The 24,371-nt window shown below is 40.7% G+C and overlaps 1 protein-coding gene across 15 annotated transcripts in view; it reads left to right on the top strand.

The window, feature by feature from the left end:
* The window catches only part of NHSL1 (NHS like 1), a 179,715-nt gene extending 160,110 nt beyond the window's left edge, over positions 1–19,605 (top strand). For 7 of the 15 annotated variants that reach the window (XM_069851987.1, XM_069851985.1, XM_069851990.1 and 4 more), the window contains 4 exons: positions 62–193; positions 9,780–13,208; positions 13,736–13,865; positions 17,356–19,605. In XM_069851987.1, the coding sequence (XP_069708088.1) occupies positions 62–193; positions 9,780–13,208; positions 13,736–13,865; positions 17,356–18,052 (4,388 nt within the window). In that variant the 3' untranslated portion in view covers positions 18,053–19,605. Of the gene's footprint in view, positions 1–61; positions 194–9,779; positions 13,209–13,735; positions 13,866–14,276; positions 14,408–17,355 lie in introns of all 15 variants that reach the window. The other 8 variants (XM_069851989.1, XM_069851986.1, XM_069851992.1 and 5 more) reach the window with 6 other exon arrangements.
* Positions 19,606–24,371: the final 4,766 nt, after the last annotated feature.

Genomic DNA, 24,371 nt, shown 5'->3' with positions numbered 1-24,371 from the left:
AAGTGCATGATGTCAGCGTGCTTGGAAGTAATGTTGCTTTGCTTGTTCTACCATGTATTAGGGGAGAATTTCGACCGCCAAGCCAGCATTCGGCGGTCTCTTATTTACACTGACACGGTGGTAAGACGGCCGAAGAAAGTCAAAAGGAGAAAGACTATTACAGGAATCCCTGACAACATACAAAAGGAGCTAGGTATGGCTCATCAGAACTGTATTCCATACACTGTTCATTGTCACTGCTTATCGTTACTCAACTAATAACATTATCAGTGCTCATGAAACCAATACAGTCTGATAGCCTATTACAGTTCCAAATATGTGTGTGCCTCCTTGCCACCGGGCATCTGGGAATTAGGGCCTTTTATCTGGTGACTTCCATCTGTTGAAGGGAGCAAGGTATCTGGGATGTGGTGCGCTGGTACAATGGAAATCTGCAGGGTTGCAAGGTTTCTGATCTTTAGTGCTTTCCTGGAGATTTGGTCTACTCCATCAGGTTTTTCACTAAAGCAGAACTGAAGTGGGCAGGTGTTTTGGCTTGCAAATAATTACTCAGTGAAGTAAACCAATTCATGGACGCCTCCCTGAATCTGACGAGAGTTGTATCAGCAGTGAAAAACCTGTATATTTTCCAGTTCAGATTAGATCTAATTGGTGACCCCTTAAGTAGCAACGTTAGTTGATTTGAAGTAATTTACATGGCTCGTTATCTATTGCGTGTATTCCAAAGGAAAAATGCCTGCTTAATGACATCTACACTACCTCAGGCTGTTCTCTTTCACAGTTAGTAGCATACATGATATTCAAGGCTGATGAAGCAGGCTGAATGTTGGCAGACCTTTCAGACACATTTTTGGCAGAACTCTCTGGTCATTCTTGTTTATTTTTTAAAAAGATATTTCAGTTTTTCCCAAATGGTAACTTCACAAATAAAATTGTATTATCCCCCCCTCCCTTTTTTGGAGTAGAGGAAGAATGTCCTCTAGAATAGCCTGGCAGAACATAATTTTAGGTACTTTATGTGTGAAATCACCTTATATATTGACAATTTCAGTAAGTTCTACCTTGCATTTTGCATCTCTTTCTTTTTAAATTATGCTTTCAATTTTTGGTTCCTTGTCTAGATTTTTCAGAACAGAAGCAAAAGTATGTAACTTGTCCAGGTGGGTTTTAAATGAGCTAGAGGACCAGGCACAGAGAAAGCCAGGAAACAAACAAGTATGTGAAGTATAGTTTGAGAGTGAAACTGTGCTCCTTCAGCACCTATAATGAAACACTGCTGCCATGTGAATCCTCTGGCTTAAGAAAGAAAACTTACTTGCCCTAGTGCTGTTAGGGTAGCTGAAGTTAGACAGCTTTAAATTTCATTACCTTTGGATCTCACATGATGAACTGCTGCTCTGGACTGAGATTTGTCTAAATCTGTCAGGTGTCTTAGTCCATCTCTTCTTGTGGAATGGATGCTGTTTTGTGCCTTTCATAAGGAGCTTCTCCTCATAGCCTGGGTTCCATTCCTCCCTCTTCACTGTCCATAGTAAGTCTTGCTATGTGGCAGGAGACACTTTCCAGACCTGGAGTCCTTCTGGAGGCTGGAATATGAATTTGTTATTTCCTGAGAGAGAACACCACATTTATCAGCTTTGCAATCAACTATAAGCAAGCTTGAAATTTAAATAAAATAATGTACATCTGTTCTAACCAAACAAAGATGAAAACTGGAAACAAAGCTACACAAAACTTCATACTGAATTATTCTTAACAAAAGATTCCCTTCTCCTGTTTTAGGGCTCTCTAGGGCTAAGCCCTCAGATACCATGGTTATAGCTGGTTTGAGGAGTAGCAGCAACAACTCTCATCTGTTCAGGATGGATACTTTTTACATTCCTTTTTTCCATTTTAAACTAAATTACTTTGCTGCTTGGCTAGAGCTGAGATGAAGTGACTTGTACTCCTTAAAAATGCTTGTGTCACTTAAAGGCAAAGCTGTTACAGGACATCACATAAACTTCTGATTTTCAGAGTCATTACAGTGGTCTTGAGTCTGGTGTGGTATTTTGAAAAATGACATGCATACCAAGGTTGTAGTTTTCAACACAAAGTATCCTTGATGTATGTAAGAGCAACCTTGAGGGCAGATAGCAGAGAAAAGCAGGATGTTTTGTTCCAAACTACTATTTGTAACTTGCTGAGGTCCTTGATGCTCTTTCAGGCATGTGGATTCTTAAATGAGTGACAACTCTACTTGGATGGATGTGCAGAGAATACTTCTTGCCAGCAGTATTTCCAAAATGGTTACATTTGTGACCATTTCAGACAGATGTTTAATGTTTTTTAAAAAAAAACCTGTAGTTTACCTGGTGGAATAAACTGAGAATGCAGTTGGCATCCATCTTAAAAAGAATTCTTCAATTAAAGAAGTTTGTGACTTTTGCCGGTCTGTTTGCTAATGGTGACAGGTTTTATAGTATTGATTTCAGTCTTTCATCTGTATGCTGAGCACATTTCATGCTGCTCTGGTTGAAGGTTTTCCTTGGCTCCTGTTTTAAGTTCTGGAAATTTAAGGTCTGGCAGTATTTCACTGTAGGAGCTCACTCAGGACAGTTCCCTGGCCCACAACCAGCAGGCACACGGGGCTTTAGCCATCTGCCCTGCCATCGAAGTTGTCTGAGGAGCTTCATGTTGCTTCCATGGTGGTTGTATGCCATCCGGACAGCAAAATATATGCCAGGAAAACGCTGATGGCAGTACCCATCTTGTTAGCCTATTGCTTTCCATCAATAAAAAACAAAGTGTGCTCAAAAAAAAGAACAGTTATCGGTGTCTCCATCTTATAGATGGGGAAACTAGGCATGCTGCAGTGGAGTCACCCACCAGGCAGCTGGCAAGGCTGGGAATAAATTGAGTCTCCTCCATCCTTATTCTGTGCTCTTTCTGCCTTTTCTCCCCGTCACTCCCCAAATATTTCTGTAGCTCTCTGTTCCCTATTTCCCTTACACTGTCCCAAAACAAACAACAAGTTGTTTTAAAACATTCTACAGTTCATTTGATCAGAACAAGGATCCAGACTAAACTCCAAATCAAGCAATTGCATTGTGCATATTGACATTCTCCCTGTGGTTTCAGCTGAGTAAATCTCTTTGTTTCTGCCCTAAAGCATTGCTGTGAATGGCTATAATATTTACACAAAGATGAAAATCCCTTGATACACCAAAGTTGCTCTGCGCAGGCTGAATAACAGCCACATATAGGAGATTCTTCTTACCTCTTGTTTATCCTTCAGAAGGAAGCAGAAACTTGAGAGAGCCTCAAAGCTTCAACCAAGCTTGACTGTTTTCATTTCATGCAAGAGAGCCTAGAAGAGCTTCTGCCAGGCCAAGCTGCTGGGATTCTCCCCGGCTGCTTTGGCTCTTTTGGAACAAAAAAGTCCAAACAGAAGAGAGAGCCTGTGCTGATTACTGGTGTGAGGTCAGCGACTGTGATACCCTTGATACCCTTGTAGAATTTACCCAAACATACTGAAAGGAATCATTAACTACGCCCTTGAGGCGTGTGCTGAAATATCTTTAAACAATCTACTTTTAAGCATTGTAGTACTGCTGTGTTTTCACAGGTGTCTTCCAGTAATGAACTAATCTCTCTGTGTAGCCTGGACACTTAACGCATAAAAAATACTGTGTAAATGAAATGTGATGTGATGTGATAGATGGGATTCTAAGACAGAATAAGAATATGTGATGCCTACCAGTTTAGAGATGCCAGTTATTTATGGAACAGTTATTTTTTAACAGGGGGGCCCTCTCAGTACTGTTTAACAGAGCAACAGCAAAATAAGACGAGAAGGCAACACGTTTCTCTCTGCCAAACGCAGCATCTCTGAATTACCTTCATTGTCTTACAGGATGTAATTATACTTAATGTTTTATTTCAAATTCTTGTTCTTTCAGTTTCTGTGCTCTGTCTTGCCATTATCCATCACTTTATAGCTATCATCTTTAGATGATACCTTATAGGCAAACCAGTATTCTCAATTCAGGCAAGATGGTGATTCTCAAACAGAAGTTTTATAGAGGTGAGCAGCTCTCTGGGAGAACCTGTTCCAGGCCTTGCTCATTTCTTGGCTCTTGGTTATTTTCAGCTTCCTTCACACGTTCTGACCCTTCAGATGAAATAAAGGCAGCAAAATGCCTTCTCGTTTCCATGGTCCCTTCTGTGTGTCAGTGCTCTAGGGTCTGGCTTAGACTAACTTTCTTTTTGTGAAGCTACCAAGTTGCATGGTTGTGAGTGTTTCTCCAGGGCTCTGCACCAATGCAGTCCCAGGTACCAACAGACAGCTTCAGCTTCTGGTGTCCCAAACTCCCTCCCTGTCTTGCAGGAGGAGCAAGTCACAGACCTGCATATAGGTTCCACTGCAGTTCATCTTCCAAATAAAACATGGGGGAAGAGAGAGGAAACCATCTTGAAGTTTTCCACCTTTTGATTTCTTCTTTTGCTGCCAGATGTTTTGCTTTTCTTTAATCAAACAGAAAGATTCTGTCCTCTTGTGGTTTTCAAAAAAAGTCTTCTAATTTTATTCTTTGTGTATACTTTCCTTGAATTTTCCTTGAATTATTTCAATCCTTTTTTTTTTGTTTGTTTTTTACCTTAAGGTTCAATTCAGGACATTTATGACTCCTGTGATTTCCCCTCTCCCCACCGTCTACTCAGAATGACCTCATATGCTTTTCTTCAGCTCGTTTCCCCACTCTCCATTTTCAGTAGTTCACAGAGCTGTCACCTGTAGGACCTCCTGCTGGTCATCAGGGTGGATATGACAGACACCTGAACTCTCAGTCCTTCACTTGCTTTCTTGGAGCCCACCTCAGACCCCCTGTTGATACCAGCCAGTGTCCTAAGTATCGCCTGGGGCTGTTGAAGCTTCTCCTTGGACATGCCTTAGTGGGAATCATTCCATCTCAGCAACATGGAGACATATAAGTCCTTCTGGTCTTCGGGAACTCAGCTGTTCCATTGGAGACTCCTTTTAATTGATATCCTTATCCAATTAGTCCTTTAGGTACTAGTAGTCATTCAAGTTGTAGGTCCCACGAGTAAGAATTCCAGATGTCCAGTGTTCCTACAGAAATACCATGAAAATACCTAGTTATTCAAGTCAAGTAATTCGGCATCTTGCTTCAAGTTGCAACTTTTAAGTCTTTGAAGAGAGTATTTCTTTTTCAGAGTTATTGTGCCTTTTAACTAATACTAGTTTTATAGCTGTAGTTTCAATATTGTGCATTTCCAGCACTATTCATCCAGAGATCAAGGTGTTACAAATGACACATCATCTGCTTTTTGATAATGGTGGGGTGAAAGACAGCAATGCCAGTAATATAATCTTTATTAGAGCCTGTTCAGTTAGTGAAATGAACAGAATCAAGAGATCTTAAAATCCCTGTATTTTCATCAAAATTTTCCCTTTCAGGATGGCAGTGATATACACAAAGATTTTAATTTGTTTGGATTTTTTCGCTGGCATCACTGAGAAGTATTGCAGGATTCTCTGCAGTATTTTTCTTCACTCTTGAGAGATTACAGATGCTTCATGGAGCACAGTGAAAATTCCTTAAAATTACTGTAAGCCCAAAGTACTTGTTTGTTTCTTGTTGAGTGGCTATTAAAAATCATTTAGTGTATATATATACTAGCATGAAATAGATGAAGAATTTCTGGGGACCTGGGGGGTGTTCTGATGCCTGCACAGTGACTTGGCCAGATCACCAGGTTTGGAGGAGGATTGGTAGGTGGGGCCTGAGGAGGTGAAAGTAACAAATCTTAGGAATGTGCTAGTGGCACAGGAGACAAATGCTTATAGTAGAAATGAGTATTCAGAAGTAGTGTGGGAAAAGAGATTACTTCTGTACAGTAGTTGAAATAAGCATGTTCTTTGTGATATCAACACACATGCTTTTTATCCTCTCAAATACTCTGTTTTCTGCACTCATTTCAAGGCAGGGGGCTGCTCACTCTCTGCAGCAAGTTGCTGGTGCCGTGAGACCAGCCAGCGTCACAGGGAAACAGGAGGTCTTCTAGTAGCTAGTGCCTGGCCCTAGAGTTTACCTGTAGACACTTTCTTTTTTCCATCAAATTTGCAGTCCCTGTCATCTCTAATGAGCAGTAGCACTACCTACCAGAGTCAGGGAAAAATGTTGTAACCTGTATATGCCTATCTTGGACCAAGCTCTTGACGCTAAGGTACGCATTTGAACCTCTTCTCTGTGCTTCCATGCAAGAGATGTTAAATACATTGCATGTGTCGCGTGTTCCATATAGTGGGTTTTCTTTACTTGCTGCTGGATTCTACACTGAACACGTGCATTAGGGAAGAACATTTGCCATAAGAGATACTTTCAGCAAGAAGTAGAGTAATAAAGAAGAAAAGAGTGTAGATACAGCTCTCCTGTGATGGACATAGCACTGGCTGCTGGGCTCATGAACCTAGGATAATATAAAATGAAGACAAGATGATTGTGAATTACTTCCAGCCACATTTATCATACCACCAATCTGCAGCCACTTCTGACTTCCTAGCATTCAGCATCTGTAACCTGATGTCCTGTTCTGCAGTGTTTTTTGCTGCTGTCTGCACAGACATTGTGCCTGCAACTAGATGGACTTGTGGATGGTGTTCTTTAAAAGCCCTGATTCAGTTCTGGATTCTGGTGTTGCAGAAATCTTGTAACTCGTGACTGCTATTTATTTAAATGCCAATAATGGGGCTTTGATTTTAAAGATTCTTGAAAACCTTCGAAGTTACTCTGGAAGCCAGTGAGAGGTTAATGGTGCGTTTGTAAGTTGCTGACAGAATACTCCTCGATACCCTTCTCTGAATTCCACTGAAATCTTAAAAATCCTCAACATTGTAAGAGAATATGTTAATCTTAAACATTATCATAGAATCATAGAATAGTTTGGGTTGGAAGGGACCTTAAAGGTCATCTAGTTCCAACTCCCCTTTGGTTGTTTGGTTGGTTTTTTTTTGAACCATTTTCCCTGCAGATTTCTGTTGTCCCTCTTCAGGAAACAGAACTGTAAAAAGATGAATTGCTGTATTATAAGGGGCAAGTAAATCGTCACAGCTTTGCATGAGATTGTGCATATATGTAAAGCCAAAACCAAAGCTGAAATAATTTCAGAACATGCTATATTTCTAAAAAAAAAATAAAACCTCAAATTAGTGTTCTTGTAATAGCAACAACCATGAAAAGGCACTTCCCTCACCACATACCATATAATGATTGAAGGATATCACCCTGTAGTTTATACTTCTGAGACTGACCAGACTTGCCCTGTCAGAACTTTGCGTTCATTTGGGCTCTGAACTACTTCAGCGACAGGAGGCTTTGCACTGGTGCAAACACCTGCCCTGATGGGCTTCCCTGCAGTGTGGAGGTTGTGAAGATTTACTGCTGTTGAGTCAATTTATGCAGCTGCCATGAGCAAACTAGACTGAACCCTAAGTTACATGTGTACGGCTGCCAAGGGATAGGGCTGGAGCTGCGCCCCAAGGCATTTTGGCACAGCCATCCCTGCCAGAAAAGAGCTTAGCTTGGATTGACATAAGAAGGGTCCTCTCAGTAGCTTAGACAGAGCACCAAGGTTTAATTTTGTATCTTGGACATTTTAAAGCATCGCTGTGCAGGATGTCCCGATAGTGCCCTGTGACCCTCCTGTTTTTGCAAGAAGGGGAGATTAGCAAGTCCAGTGCTGTCCTGCTTTGCCATCTACCTTCACTAGCAGTAACATTTTAAACAAGCATAAACTATCTGTGTGCATTGCGCTGCTTGTGAAGTGGAGTGCATTTAGCTTCCTTTGTGAATAAAAAAGTATTGCATACTGAAATGAGGTGTTCTGAGCCACAAGTCAGTATGTGATGGTGTTAGATACTTGCTGTAGTGACAGTAGCTTCATTCTCTGCAATCCCCATCCTCTGTCTCGTATGTTTGTGTGTGTGTACATTCCATAGTAGTGAAAAGAAAAATGCCCCATCTCTTTGGTTATTTATATAACTTGCTATACAGATTTTTATTACTGGCTATTTTTAATTGGCTAACAGTTATTATCAGTGAAGTCATGATTCCAGAAACATTCACAATGTCTACTTTAATGTTTTTTGAGCTCTTAAGCTGATTCAATTGAAAAGATACATGTGGAAAACTAAATTAAATTATTTTTCTTACTGTACAGTTCTTAAGAACTGAATACAAAATATGCAGATAGCTCTCTTGACTGGCTGTAATATTCCATCTGTTCTGACAGTATCTCATATTAGATTACCCAGAATGTTGCCAGCATCCCAGTATCTAGTTTTGCTGCAAACCTCTACCAGAAGCAGAAAGAGGCTACGTTTTCATGACAGGAAGAGAATCTACACAAAGCACACTAAATAGGCTTTAAGCTGCTAAAAGACTACTTATGTGCCTGGAGAAAAGAAGTAGACAATCTTTTTGTGTGTGCTGCTTTCACTGTAGCCTTTTCAGAGCCCTCTTTTCCTTATCCTACATGCCTCTTTTGCCTGCCAAGAATAAGGATAATTATATGTCTGTTAAGTGGTGTTTAAAGCTGCATGATAAGAATACCTATCCTCCTGATCTAGTTCCATATAGTAAATATGAAAGAACAACCCTATCAGGCATGCTTCGGAGAATAGCTTTAAGGCGGAGACTTGAAATAACTGGTTTTCCTCAGCAGTGATACATGCACCATCCTTACAAGAATCTCCAGCAGCCTGCTTGCCTCTTGTGTCTGCTATTCATACAGTAGTGCAACTGAATTGAAAAGCAACAGCCTTACACAGACTAATTTTAAAGCAGTCCTCTGGTTATGCTTTTGAAAGGCGTCTACCAATAAAACTGTCAATTTAAAAGAACCTGAGTCCTTTCTATTGACCCAGTGATAACTATATTTCGAACTAAACTGTTTTTCCCCTTGTCCTCAAAGGGATTTTTTAAGCCAATGTGTGATTATAACTTCATTTTAAAAGCCTACAGTTATTTTTTATTCCCTGATGGTGTTGAGGATGAGATGACCATCAGTACTAGCTGTTTCTTTTCCCCGCCTGATGGAGCTTTTCCTTTATGATAAATAGAAAGTAGTTGTGTGGAGATATATTATTTAATGATTTTCTTTGTAGTGTTGGATAATATCTTTGTATAAATGCTGTTATAGCATACATATTATTTGTGGTAAAACAATGTATATTTCAATGTATTGACCTCCTTTCAGATGTACTGCAAGACCTGAAGAGCTGTTTGTGTCCAATGAATTTTTTTTTTTGAAGTGTAATGCTTTTAAAAAGCAGAACTGATTATTCACATTAGTCTCCAGATTTCCTTCCCTTTTCTTTATTGCATGAGGCATTAGCATGGAAGCACACTTTGTGTTTCTCAGGCTTTTGTCTGTTCCTGCTGCTTTGCCTACTGGAAGTCAAACAGCGCTACTTGGTTTCTGACATAACTGATTACTATGGAAATTATTACCATGTCATAAACAGAGGATTTCATGCAGCAGGAACACAGACGATTCTGTAAGCAGAAGGTTCCTAGTAATAAGGAAAAAGGGAAGAGAAATACAGAAAACACACAATGCCTGTGCAAAATCCATTGTTGCAGATTCATTTTCAGAAGGCATAATCTTCAAGACCATGGGTATCAAGTAGTTTGGTTGGGGGTATTTTGTTTTTAAATTAGTAACAAGATAAAGGTGAATTTTTGCTTCAAGGAATAATTATTTTATTTTGACTCCAGCAGTTGGCACGGGCCAAAGTGATTTCCGAGGGCATTCGATGTATGTCCCAGATCACTGTTCTACGCTAGGGAGACTAGACAGCTATCGCTCTGCTATGCAGCGCTCTGAAACCAAGGACACCAGCTGCCAGACGGAGGAAATTAAAGTTGTGCCCCCTTCAATGAGAAGAATACGAGCACAAAAAGGACAAGGCATTGCAGCCCAGATGTCTCAGTTCTCTAGCTCATCTGGAAACATGTCAGTGATGAGTGATTCTGCTGCAGTTATATTTACTTCTCGCCAAAATAATGATATAGGTTTTCACAGCTTGCCTCGGTCTGGTGCAAGAGTGTCTCTGCAATCCCTAGAGCAGACACAGAGCATCTCTAGGCAGACAGAAGACATCACTGATGCTTTACCCCATCAGATGAGTAACTTGCAAGTGGATGACAGTGTTGTACATCTGACAAATAATTCCACGACAGGGACCTTGTTGAGGCCGAAGTCTCAAGAGGTGAGAAGCTATGATAGTGAAAAGTCTTCAAGCCCAGCATGTGTGGTCTCTCCTCATGCCACCTACTCAACCAGCATCATACCCAATGCAACACTGTCATCCTCCTCAGAAGTTATTGTTATTCACACTGCCCAAAGTGTTGGATCATTGGATAGTAAAATTACCAGCTCTGCTGCCTACCCAAAGCCAAGAGACAATCCTGTTGTCAGCAGCGCAGTAAGTGCGAAAGAAGATCACCATTCATCAAGTGGAAACTGGAGTGAGACCAGTTCCACACATCACTCTCAGACTTCAGATACCATCCCAAATAATACTGTCATGATGCTTTCTCTTGGTGACTCTGCTGTCTCTCTTACTAGTCCTGGAAATGCAGAGGTTGGGTCTCAGAACGTAAGTTACAGCTGTAGGAACAATCTTGCTTTACCAAACTCTTCCCAGGACAGTGATGGTAGGAGTGAATCTAGCTGTTCAGGGGAGCGAGCGCAAACAGCAGGGCACAGCACAGAGCATTGGCTGTACAAGTCTGCAGAAAACAGTGAGACTCCTTTACACAAGGTGGTTTGTACTTCACCAGGCTGTCACACTCCTGGTAGCAACTTGAGCGGCAGCAGCCTGGAGAGGACTTCAGTCAGGGATGATTCTACTTCTCTGTATTCTGTAGACCATGAGGGTTTTTATAGTTCCATGAATGAGGACTCTGGACTAAAGTCAGACATGCCATGCAATAATACTAATGGTTTTGGGAACCCCAGAGACAGTGTGATAAATGTCTTTGAAGAAAAGGAGAAGAAACATCAGGATGACCAGATAGGCCAAGGTGACAAATCCCTTGCAAGAAACATCTCTCTGAAAAAGGCAAAGAAGCCACCTTTGCCACCATCCAGAACAGACTCGCTGAGAAGGATGCCCAAGAAAAAAGCGCAGTCCAATGGACAGGTACTTGATGAAACCCTTATTGCCACCCTCCAGCATTCTCTGCAGTTGAATCTCAAGTGCAAAAATGGCAGCTCCCCGTCCCAGAGCCCCTGCAGTGATTATGAGGATCCCTGGGTGCTGCGCTCCCGCAGCCAAAGCTCAGTCAGTGCAAGCAGCAGCATGATTTCCACCACTGCTCCAAACCTGTACTCCATCTGCACAGTCACTCCCTCTCAGAGTGAAACAAGTAGCATCAAGTCAGAGTATGCTGACCAGTGGGGTTACTATAGCGATTATGCTGCAGTAGCAGATGACCAGGTAAAATCCACGGTGACCCATTCTGCCAGTACATCATCTGCTCTCAGTGATTACAGCATCAGCCAGTTCAGTGATGGTTCAAGGGCTTCTGTGCCACAAGTGCCCAGTGGACCGGCCAAACCAAAGAGCACTTCTCCAGAGAAGTCCCACAGAGTCACATCGCCATCGAGTGGGTACTCCAGCCAGTCCAATACACCCACTGCACTTACTCCAGTGCCTGTACTTATAAAATCTGCGTCATCAGGAAATGGGAAATCCAAGCTGAAGCCTAAAGTGCCTGAAAGGAAGTCCTCTCTTCTGTCTTCAGTCTCCATGTCTTCATCCTCCACTTCTCTTTCTTCAAATACATCTACTGAAGGGAGTGTGAGTGTGAAGAAATTGGACCACACCCTGAGCTCTCCTCCAGATTCTGGTACACCTCCTCCACCACCTCCTCTTCCAACACCTCCTCTGCATTGTCCCGAACTTTCTCCTCCCTCTCCCCCTCCTCCTCCTCCAGCAGAAGTCATGGATCTGTCACCATTGCCAGCCTCTCCTACATTCCCCCCTCCTCCACCAGAAGCTGATGTCAATTCTTCCTTTACACAGACTGTCCCTTGGTTTCCGCAGGAAGTCTCCATAAGTTCATTTTCTTCCTCTGTTCCTCCTCCTTCTACTTTTCCCATAGCTGTCCCGCCACCAGCACCACCTCTTGATCCCAAACTAACAAAAGGTGCAACAATATGCTCACAGTATTCTTTTAAGAAACGTAACCAGGAAGATCCTTGCTACAGTCCAGTGAAACAGCCACTCAACAAGCAAGATGCATCGAGACCTGTGATGCCCTTAGTAACTACCAAAGCATTGCAAATGGTGCAGCTGAGGTCTGTGAAAAAAGTGACGGAAGGTGAACCATCACCTGAATCTGCTGCTGAAACCATCTCTCAGGAAAAGGATACTGTAAATTCATCATTGCAGTCTTCTGTAAAGCCATCTCTCGCATTAAGACCCAATAATAGCTTAGGTGAAGAGGAAATGAAAACTCAAAACACTTCATTTAAAATTTCGGTTCAGACAATTGCTCGGGGTTCTCCTCTTAATCTCTCTGATAATGTAACTGCACTTGATACTGATCAAAAGCCTGCAAGTGCAGTAGGTCTAAACAAGTCTTTTGAAACTGATTCACTGGGGACAGCTACTGAAGACACACCTGACTCTTCAGTGCAGAGTGAAGACCTCCATTCTGGCATGTCACTTCAGGGTCCACCAGCATCTCCCAACAAGACTCAGGGTGTATTGCCAAGCAAGAAACCACCTCCAATTTCGAAGAAACCCAAACTGTACCTTGTTGTACCACCTCCACAGTTAGATCTTACAGTGGAGAAAATAGCTGAAGTGAGTGATACTGTCAGAAGCACATCAAGCCCAACTAAGAGAGACGCTGTGCTTGCACACGGCGGGGAGGCGAGAAACTGTCTTACAGATGGACTCAGTTCTAGCGAGATGGACTCTGGCAGACTGGTTCCTGAGGGAGGAGCTGCCGCATTCACCTTCTCTGAGACAGTGGAAGCTAATGCCTTTGTGGTACAGCCTGCTGCATCACCAGTTCAAGAAGAACCCAGGCAGGAGGAGCAGTCCACTTTTGATGAAGGAATCAGTTCAGGCAGCTGCCAGGACAGCGGCAGTAACACTGACGAGCACATATCTCAAGAGAGCGAAAGTGGTGAGTCTCTTTTCCCTGACTCTTCTTCAGATGCAGCTATAGGAGAGTGAGAATAGCAGTCCTAGCATTCAGGTGAACTTCTATACAGAAAAGAGCCTCTTGTGATAATTAAAACTAGAAGCCTAAAGGTGCAGGGATAAGATTAATACTTAAATTTCTTTAAATTCGTTTCTGACTTCTTGTTATTGCAGACATGGAAAGAAAATGATGCTTTATTTAGCTGTGCTAGGATTAAAAAATGCAATGGAAATATGGTTAGCTTTGTTAATTTTGATTTTGTGTTTTAGTGGAAATGACAAGAATTTTCTTTCAGTATTGTTCTCTGCCTTTGTGTGTCAGCAACATAGGCATTTTATGCACTGCAGTTTCATTAGAAAGCATTGTTCTAAAATCGTGATAATGACAACAGTGCACTCCCTCAGTCTCTCGGATGCTTTGCCTGAGATGCAGTGAGGGCTAGTTTCAGCTTTACATGCCTGTTGGGTTCCCATGATGGACTGAGAGTATTGTTCATTCTTTATACATAGTGGAGGTGTTTGAATCAGATACAGCAAATAGTTCATTCCTGCCAAGCAATAGTTATGGGGAAGAGACGGATGGAGTGGCAACACCAGCGCGACCAAGGACTACTGAGGATCTTTTTGCAGCCATTCACAGGTACTGCAGAAATTGCCTTTTCCATACTGTCAGGTCTGATAGTTCTCTCAAAAATTAATTTAACATTGTTTCACTAAGATACCCAATTACAGTAGTCATTGCTTAACTGAAAGCACACATTTATCAACTTTCTTCTAAGGCTATATATGAAAAAGATAAGGAAAAGAACTTGTATTTTGTTGTTTTACAAATATATTTAATCCATTCTGAACTAAAAGCTACCAGATTAACTCAATGTTGATTATATTATTAATATTCTGCCCCTTAAAATATCAACTTGCATCTAGTTTTTATTGCACTGTTCTCAATCTGCCATATTAACTCTACTGTTGCTTTTTCTGTGTATCTTTTTGTTTTCATTCTTGTTCTTCTCCATCTCTTTTTACTCTCTTCGCTGCTTATATGGTGCAGTTTGGGACAGAGGCTCAACGCTAATGCTTCATGGCAAGCGTGGCTGAAACTGGCAAGTAACACAACATGTCAGTCATATGGCAAAACATATGGCAAACGCTGGATTATAGTTTGCCATAATCCAGCCTGAAGTCGGGTGTTTTGTGTCAAACTGGTTCATGAATGGAATGTGCAGTACTGGCTCTATTATTAATGACATTATTCATTTCCCTTGAAAACAAAATCATTCTGAATAGGAAAGTAGATTTTTCTGCTGTTCACGTTAGGTTGTCAAAAAAAAAATTAAACAAATGCTTAAAACCGCAAAATTAAATGTGTGCACCGTTTAAACGGTACACCCAGAAGACTATTGCCACTCTGAACTACTGAATGGGCTTTTAGACTAGATTCAATGTAGCGATAGTGCCATCTTGTGGCTTTGTCTTTTACCTCAAAATTTAGAGGGGCTGTCTCTTATTAACTGGTCACAGAAAGTGTTTGGCAGCATCTGAATAGGTTTATCCAGGTGTTTAATCAGTGTGTGCATCTGTGTGTGAGTTCTGCATCAGGAGTACTGAGGGATGGGAAAAAGCTTTTTTGAGAAAGTGGCTGGGAGCTGGGAGAATGCAGCACTTGAGATGCAAATGCTGGTTTTAATTTTGAAACAAGTCTGTTTCATATGTTACAAGAATTGCGTATATATAATACTGACTTTTTATAACCTACGTCATGTACTTTAAGTTACCCCTTAGGACATGGCCTGTAGGAGCTGTTCTAAAAACGGTATGTTGCAGTCATGTTGCATGGTGCTCACTAGGACTGTGACAAATCTGGTTTTAGAATGAAATATTCTGGCTAGTAGACTTTCTCCAGTATATCTGCAGATAGAGAGTGGATCTCTGTGTGTATGTACGTACGTGGAATTCATGACTTTATGGGGAAATGGACAATGGAACTGGATGTGACATAGTTAAACCTGCTTGACACATTTGTTATCAAGACCTTGCTTTTGTTGGCTTTAGACTTGAACTGCTATCTTCCTTGGTTCTTAATAAATAAAAATGTTTTGTTTTCTTCTCTGTTGTTTCCGAAAGGTATTGTTCTAGTGATTGGCACTCTTGAATACGTGATTCGGTGTAAGATAAGAAATTTAGTGGTATGTGTGTTAAGGGCAGGAAGAACAACCTACGTTTAAGTCAATGGTTTTCTTTCAATATGTGCCCTATTTCTGTCTGAAAAGCCACCAAAACCAAATTTGGTTCTTATATTTAAGTTTCTGCCATAATTCATACATGCTGAGAAAAGCTAGTTAGATGCTGACAGCAAACTGGCTGCTCTGCACTGCATTCACAGTCTTACTGAATCGCTCAAAGCTAGGATACTAAATCTTTCCCTGCAGATCTTTACAACTGAATTTTGCTTTCTGTTTATTTGGAATTTCATTTGGTTTTTGGCAGCAGTACACTCAGAAAGATACCTATAGGCAGCCAAAACCCTAGTGAAGGGAGATCTTTTCCCTGTAAGTAATGCACACACATTTGCAACAGGTTTGCAGAGCATCCAAGCACCAAATTTATTTGGTGCCTGTGATACTGACACACAGTTAAATCTAGACAAGGTTCTTATATTTGCTGCTGCTGAAGTTGTCATTTTATTCCTATGCTGTCTTCTGGTGTCCATTCATCCTCAGGCTGAATGGATGTTGGTGTTACATTCTTCTTCCAGAAAGGCAGGTGGAGGCAACAGCTGAAAATAATAGCTGGTACAGCTGCCTGAGGGGGTGGCATAAGTGATATATGCATAAACTTCACCACTTAAGAGAGACAAGATTGTTCCAAAGTCTTGGCATAGTTTATGGCAATGTCTGTTGCTGCCACCTACTCAGCTGATGGATCCTGCTACTTTGCTTTCTCTGGTTGGTTGGTTTGTTTTGGTTTTTTTTTTATTATCACTAGGCTGCAATGCATAAAGACATTTGAGCTTGTTTTGGCAAAATCTTAAGGACTTTCTTAAAGTACAGCCAAAGATCACGTTAAGTAGAATCCTGTTTTACAGGGGGAATAGTCTGTATTGAACACATTCTTGATAAAAATTAGTATGGAATTATACCACGATAAACTTGTATTTCTAACAAGTCTGCTGACTTGTTTTAAACTTTTGCCAAAATAGCATATGTAGAATTAGCCTTTATACAATCTTTATGAATTAACTCTTGCTTAGCATGCAAGGAAGCAAAGCAGCTTTGCTACAGATACCAGCCATGTAAATTTTTTTGTAAAGGTTTCTAATAATGTGAAAGTGGGGTGACAGAAGTCCAGTTTCCACTTACTCCGAGTTTCATGATTTTAAATTAAAAACCACTCTGCCCTTTCATTTGGAAAGATAACTTTCATGTCAGGACGGTGGTCTCTCCTTCATTTAGTCGAAGACTTGCAATGACAGAGCGTCAACAGAACTGTGAATTTTGTCTGTACATCTTAATAGAAGCTGGAGAACTGAGTTTTCACTATTAACTTAATGTTTGGGTTAGGGAGGGGATTATTTTTTAAAAAATAATTTCATCCAGAATGGTTACATGTGGCTCGTTTTACTTCGTCTTAACTTCAGCAGCAGTACATTGCGATATCCTTTTCTGAAAGCAAGTGCACTAAATTACATTTCTAATTCTTCAGAAAGCATCAGATGAAATAGTAAACCAAACTAAACCTAAACAACATACTCTGGGTGACATATTTTTAATCAAATTCCCAAACTAAGAGACAAATGGCATTGAGTGTAATTTTCATAATGTATTAGTCTTAGCAGTTGAATACTAGCTCCAGAAAACTTGATTCACTGAAGTGTTTTGGACCTCAGTATTGTTCCAGACGTGCAGAAAAAGAACAATAAATTTAGCTTATATGTCCAATACCTGCATTAATACCTATACAGTTTTGGTGACATTCTTGCTCATGCTTTAGATTTAGATTACTTCTCCTTTATCCCTCTCCCTGCTTTAGCTTGATTCATTGTCATCTCTTTAAGCCGAGTTTAACTAGGGAAGGTTAAAAATTTCATTTTTTTTGTTTAGTCCTATTTTTTTGTTGTTTTTCAAACTCAGATCCAAAAGGAAAGTCCTTGGCCGTAAAGATTCTGAAGACGACCGTACCCGCAACCATTCTCCGTCACCCCCCGTAACTCCCACTGGTGCTTCCCCAACCTTAGCTACCCTCAAACAAGCTGGATCAATTCAGAGAAGCGTTCGCAAGAGCAGCACCAGCAACGACAACTTCAAAGCCCTGCTGCTGAAGAAAGGGAGCCGCTGTGACACCAGTTCCCGCATGTCTGCAGCAGAGATGCTGAAGAACACAGACCCACGGTTCCACCGGACAAAGACAGATGCTTCCCCTGACCTCATAGACAGCTCTGCCACCTGCTCACCCAGCAAGAGCAAACGGGCCCAGGAAGAGTGGGCCAAGAGCGAGGGCCTGATGCCAAGGAGCATGTCCTTCTCTGGCACCAGGTATGGCCGGTCACGAACACCCCCCTCTGCTGCCAGCAGCAAGTACAATGTCCGCAATCGCATCCAGAGCAGCCCCATGACTGTCATTAGTGAAGGAGATGGGGAAGTGGTGGAACAGTCAGAGAGCAGGGTCCGAAGGATTTTGGAAGAGCAGCAAGAGAGGCAGCTTGATGTATTTAACAGTGATGAAATGGACATGAATGACTTTCCATATGCTGAGGAGGCAGGCTGCAAGGAGACCTTGGATCCAGCCCATCTAGACTTAATGACTCAACCAGGTACTTCAAGGAAGTAACTAAGCCCTTCAGCTGAAGAAAGTGACAGAAGGCATTGGATATTAATCTAAAAAATGAGAGGACTAGATTCCAGAAAAAAGCCCAGACCAGGACAAGTTTACTTTGCTAAGCATTTATTCCATGAACTGCATGTGTGTGTTTAAATGCTAAGGCAATGATAGTTCTGCAAGCTTGGGATGGGATGGGAAGGACTTGACTTGAATGAGTGGTCTGTGGCTTCAAGAAAGTTAAATTGAATTTTTTTGTGTAAAGCCTTAGAAGTCCTCAGGGGGGTGGGGGGTGAGTTTTCTCAGAGCCTGTAGGGGTGTGAAGTTTTTCTTTCTCTTGAGACTGCAATTGTGCAAAAGAAGATGAGGAACGGGAAGGCTCCTGTGGTACAAGCTGGACATTAGCTTCAAAAGCATTGTAGTGGTGCAGCAAAGTGCATTCACTAAGCAGAAAGAGGCAGAATGAGGCACATTCACCAATGAGAAGGTAGTAATGTTGGCGCTGGGGTTACATGGCTTGTTACTGGGGTGTGCTCCAGTGTTTGATGGAGAGCGTCCTGCTAAAGCAATGAGTTTACCAGGTTATGAATTGGTCTGGGGTACTTTTTTTTCCTGAGGGAAAATGAAATATGTAGTAAACATGGGAAAGGGAGCCGAGTTTGATAACACACTACTAGCTGCTATGCAGCCACACATGTACACTTGGTGAAACACTTGTTTCCAAGTGAATTGCTTCCTTGACTAGAATATTCCCTTAGAGAACTGGAACAACTGGATGTGTGAAGAGGATGTGAGCAGACAACAGAAAAGTGGGAGAGGAATTAAGCAGTGTACTGCCAGAGTTTGGAAGGCTTATGTTTCTGAATTAGAAAGCAAAATTTGTCATTGAGAACTTGCACTACAGAGCTGTAGGTGGAGCCTGTCTTTCAAAACTGAAACTTGGGAGCTGTGTTTTGCCAGAAGTCTTTCTTCTGTTTGTCAAAATGGGAAGATTATTACTGTTCATCACTTGAAATACAGATACTTGCTAACTTCTGGTTACCAAAGAATAAGTTACAGTTACTTTCCCTTTTGATTGCCTGCAGTATTTCTCTTCTTTTTTAACCTTAATAATTTAGTGAGGTTCGTTTTTATTGTATATTTTACAGATAATAAAAACATTTTAACGGTTTTCCAATTGTAAAGAAGACCATTAATTAAAACTGAAATATTGGCTGGAGTTTTTGGTTCTTAGTAGGAATGAAGCTTTTAATTTTTAAGAAGAATTTTGCATCATTTGATGGTGTGCGCATTTTTTGTATTGTTTGTAAATATTGAAAGTTGTTAAAATATCTTTTGATTGCCCTACTGTAGAATTTATACATTTTTAGATTGCTTTGAAGAAGAAAAAGCACTCTTTGTAGATTATTTATTTTAGAGAAATATGCTTGTAATCTCTTTCTTCAATCTTTTGCCTGTTAGTAATGTAAATTTCAGGGGCCTTTGTTTAACTCTTCCCTTTGACAGAGGGGAATAGTGATGAAAATGCTGTGACTTTGCTTCAATAAAGAAAAAGGCTGCCAGTTGCCATATTGTCTTTTGAGTTGATTAAAATCTTCTTCAAAAGATGTGTCCTGCAGCGTATGGCAACCCACTGAATGCCATAAACCATGCATCCAACTACTAATCACCAGTTTACATTGCAAAATTTACTAATTCACTTCAGAGACAATTAGAACGTACTTACATATCCATCCTGCTTTGGCATTTCAATGCTGAGACTAAAAAAACTGAAATAATACTAAGCTTTTTCCAGTATCATTTGTGTGTTTCTACTGCTTCTCTCTTAACTTGCAACCTGTCCCAGAAAGCTAAAATTCTTGGTAGAACCAGATTATAAGCAGCATGGGTGAAAAGTGAAGTGAAGCAGAGAAGGTGAGCCCAGCTGCGCTCACTGAAGCAAAGGTGGGATTAACTGGTGCACAGCAAACTTTCTGCTATTTTTGCATGCTAAAAATATTTAAGGAACCATTGGATTTTTTTTAAATAAATGAAAACTGAATTGGATAATTGTTTCAGATACTATTAATACTGATTTGAACTGCAAAGAGGTAGTGCAAAACGTTCTGCAGCTGCTCAACATCTCGGGAGTGTTGCTTTGGTGTCTCTCCTAGAGCTGATCACATGAAACAGAGAGTGCTGTGTCCTTTCTACAGCAGATACTCTCCCTTTCAAAGCAGTGTGTAAATGCTAACTAGCCCTTATGTCACCATCCTGACAAAAATGCTTGGGCTTTTTTTTATTGTTTACTTATTGGAAAATCACCAAAGATTGCATCTAATTACAATATTGTAGAAAGTTATAGTTCTGGTGTCTGCAACTTCTGTAGTACTTTGCAGCATTTGGCAGAAACTGCCCGTAGGAGGGAGCTTAGCCAGCTTTCAGTCTTTTTTATAGGCTGTACTGGGAGCTCTTTGGAATGTCAGGGCTTACATGCAAACTATTTGTCAGTGCAGGTAAGCCAGATTAAACTCAAAAGTAGCATGGACTGAATTTCTTCTCTGGCCACAGGTAGCTGTGATAGACATCTAAAACCTGCATGTGGTGTAAAGTGAATTTGAATTGAGGCTCGGGTTTTGGCTAGTGTGTAGAAGGCAGTGTTTTGGTAGCCCTGACATTGCAGACCACCAAATCTGTCAGGCACGAACTGTCCTTAGTGAAGCCATGCTGGCTGTCACCCGTCACCACCTTATATTCCATGTGCCTCAACAGAGTTTCGAGGAGGATCTGCTCTGTGGTTTTGCAAGGCATAGGGGTGAGACTGAGCTTCATGCTCCCTGCCAACACTTCCTTGTTGATGAGAACAAGGTCCAGCATAGCACTTCTCCTTGTTGGGTCCTCTATCACTTGGAGAAGGAAGTTAGTTACATTAACAACATTAAATTGCATTCAGTTATTACTTTAATACATTCCTAAGGATCTGTGGCAGGTACAAGCTTTCAAATGTTTATCTACTTGGAAAGAGGAGAATTTATTATTTAAATGAAGGATGGTTTGCAAGGAGCAATGGCTTGGTGAGAGAAGGTTTGGAAGGTTACTGGAAATCGGTTAAAAGAATTAGGAAAGAAGGGGATTTGATGAAGACAGGGTTTCGAAGGAACCAAGGCTGGGTGCCAATTTATGCATAAAGCTTGGCCTGAAAGAAGGCACAGAATAATGGCAGAAAAGGTGAAGCGAGGAGGTCACTGAGAAAAAAAGTACAGTGAATGCACAGAACGACAGTGAGGTATGAGGCGAGTAGGCTAATGCAGATTCTTGAAGATAAAGAAGCTTCAGCAAGTACAGGAGAGAGAAAAAGGCAAAAGAAGAAAGGTGGAAAATATTTTAGTCTATGTATTTCTTCACAGTTCAAAGTGGGGTATAGAAGGCCGGAGTCAGTCAAACAAGGAAAAAAAACATTTCAGAAAAGGAAAAAGAGAAAAATGCTGTAAGCTTACAGAAGCAATAATAGGCTGAAGTGAAGAATGCTCTAGGACACGTCAGGGAACACTGGGCAAGTGGCTACAGGCTAGAGCACAACTCTTGAAGGATTCTGTACAGAAAACCTGCACCTGAAATGTGGAAAGAAAACCAGAAATTAAGTAAAGATTAAAGCTCAGGTTGATCCTGCCTAGTTTCTGTCAACATCCCTGTGTCCAGTGATTCCTACTGACTAACTTACAGTTCTCCAGCGGCACCTGCATGCTGGAAACTTGCAAAACCTTCAGTCATATCATGGAGTGAGAGAGGCCACTTGTGTGTGCAGCACAGGGATAATGTCTTCATCATATGGGAAGCAAATATACCTTGTCACATATTGTTTAGCTGCCACAAATTTCTGGAAAAGCCATTTATACCAGCAGTTACTGCCCCAACAAAGCCATCTCTATACTGCATTTATTTAAGTAGTTCAAAACACTGTATTTTTTTGCTTCTATGAGAGAAGATCAAAAGGATGGACTTCAGCAATAAAACGAAGTGTTAAAAAAATTGCAGTGATGATGAGGAATTGTTTGATGTATGTTATTTAAAAGAACTTCAGTACTCACAAAAAAGCACACAAAGTTACAGATTGTATTATATTAGCTATATAACATTTAAGGTACAATATCTTAACTTTCTGAGTTTTTCCCATTAAATTTTAGTTTCTGAATAACTTCCAGAAGTTATTTCTTTCATGGTTAAGACTAGAGAAGTCTTCTAACATAAAATGGATAGTTTTCTTGGTAGAAAGAGGTGTTATCAACTTTGAATCAGAGTAAAATGCAGAGATGTCTGGTAAAGAAGTGCCATGTCAAACATTGTTCTGAAAAACTGGGTAGTAGCCATGATAGTGCTTGCTCAGCAGAATGAGTACATTTTGTGTTTTAAATCTAGCTCTTTGCAGTTAGTTCTTTCATTTAATGTACAACCAGCCTTTTAAGAGCCAAATAGTTCTTCCAACAATGCTAGTGCAAAGTGTCATTGATTTTTAGTAGGAAATGTCTGTTTATAGGGGTCCAAATGTGTCTGTGTGTGCATGTGTTGGGGTATGGACAGCACAGGGAGAATGGCCAATCTCAATCTATGTTAGTTGATTCTGTTTGTAGTATGCACCAGCTTTCAGCATAAAAGCAGAAATTCTAGGTACTGAAGGAACAAAAAAGGTAAAAATATGTCAGGATGTGTAGGTTGCAGAAGTGTATCCACTACCTCTTGAAAAAGTAAAAATTTAAGTTCTGTGTTTAGATGGTAAAAACTAATTTGTGGGGAAAAAATACATAGATACAGATATGTAAATTACAAAAACAATTAGCTAAAATCTGGCAACAAACAAGAAATACAGGAAACAAAATGTCCTATCTGCCATCTGAAGAAGAATGCATCCACAGTGGAGTGTTTGAGAATTAATTCTCATGTTCTTTATGTACATCGTGGCAGTAAGATAATGCCTTCATTAGAAGTCGGTCAAATATATGTACTTTGTAACATCCTAAAGGCAGGAATGTCTGTGCCCATTTTTCTGCAGCCTGGTGTGAAAAGAGGATTAGTTAGTGTAGCTAGTGATTTAATTTGGAAAGAGTACGCTGATTTCTAGGTCAGTTTAAAACTGGTGAAAGAGCATTACAGTGACATTCGGTGCCCAGCACAGCATTACCAGTTGAGAAGCTGTTCTAGTGGAGTCTGAAAGATGGTCCAATCCTTCTCTCCTTAATCAGGAAGTTGTAATGGGCTGCCTGAAAAATGGTGATTCTTGTAAATTGCTGTGCCAACTGGGAGTTGCAGTGTAGTCAAGAGGATTAAAAAAACAGCAATTCCCAGATTTATATAATCAGTACAGCAATCACAAGCTAGGGAGTGATAATGATTTTAATATATTTACCTTTTTTATAGAGTCCTAATACAAAGCAAAAGTACATTTCAGCAAGTAGATCTTAAGACAACAAAAATGTGTGCACCAGGGAGCATTGTGGCTGGGAGCAGAGGTCATGCTGTTGCACGTAAGATAAAGTGGGGGTCTGAGGTAGCTTGTGTCTACCTGCAAGCCACAGGTAGACATGTAGTACCAAACCACCAGCAGTTCCAGATAAGGTGCATATTCCCATACACAGTGCACTTGATCTTCTAGAGCTACAGTCTGTTAGCCAGAATCAACCAAACTTAAATTCTAGAGAAGGGTCTCTGTGATGCGATAGACAGGAAAAAAGTGTACCTCGATGTAATAGCCAAGAGGGTAGCCCTTTATTTATTCCAACATGAAACAGTGATAAGACTATTTTTCACCATTTACTGATGCAGCTTTTTGCAGAATTCGTGGCACGTAGGGACATGAAAAGCAGTTTATATTCTCCGAGTTTAAAAAATTACCAGCACTACTTTGTTTCTAGACTGTTAAGCAACAACCCCAGGCAAACAAACTTGAGTGAAAATCAAAGCTTTTTCCTGAAGTGCATATCTGAAGCCCAGGACTGACTATGCAACACGTTGGTCATCTAATTCATGGAACGAGTTTCTTACATGATGTGACTTCTGTAGACCTGGGTTAGATTTTGGGAACAAAGAATATAAAAAATTATTTTTGTGCCACAAACCTGCTCTGTCTCAAGGGACCGCAAATGCCTGGGAAACTGTAGAGTCCTCTTAGAAGAGAAACTGTTAGTCCATGTTAGAAGTTATCTAAAATACTTGCTGAGAAAAGAGGAAAGAAAGTATCTTGACAATAAACTGAAGTTGTCTTTCTCAAAAGTAATTTTGGTTTTTGCTCCTTTTTGTTGAACTTTTCTTTCTTTGTGTGAGCCACATCTCATGTAATCTATTACTTTATGTGGATCGC

Source organism: Phaenicophaeus curvirostris, chromosome 2 (assembly GCF_032191515.1).
Source record: "Phaenicophaeus curvirostris isolate KB17595 chromosome 2, BPBGC_Pcur_1.0, whole genome shotgun sequence".
Taxonomy (NCBI): domain Eukaryota; kingdom Metazoa; phylum Chordata; class Aves; order Cuculiformes; family Cuculidae; genus Phaenicophaeus; species Phaenicophaeus curvirostris.
The sequence above is the reverse complement of the archived record's forward strand: the minus strand, read 5'-3'. Positions and strand labels throughout refer to the sequence as shown.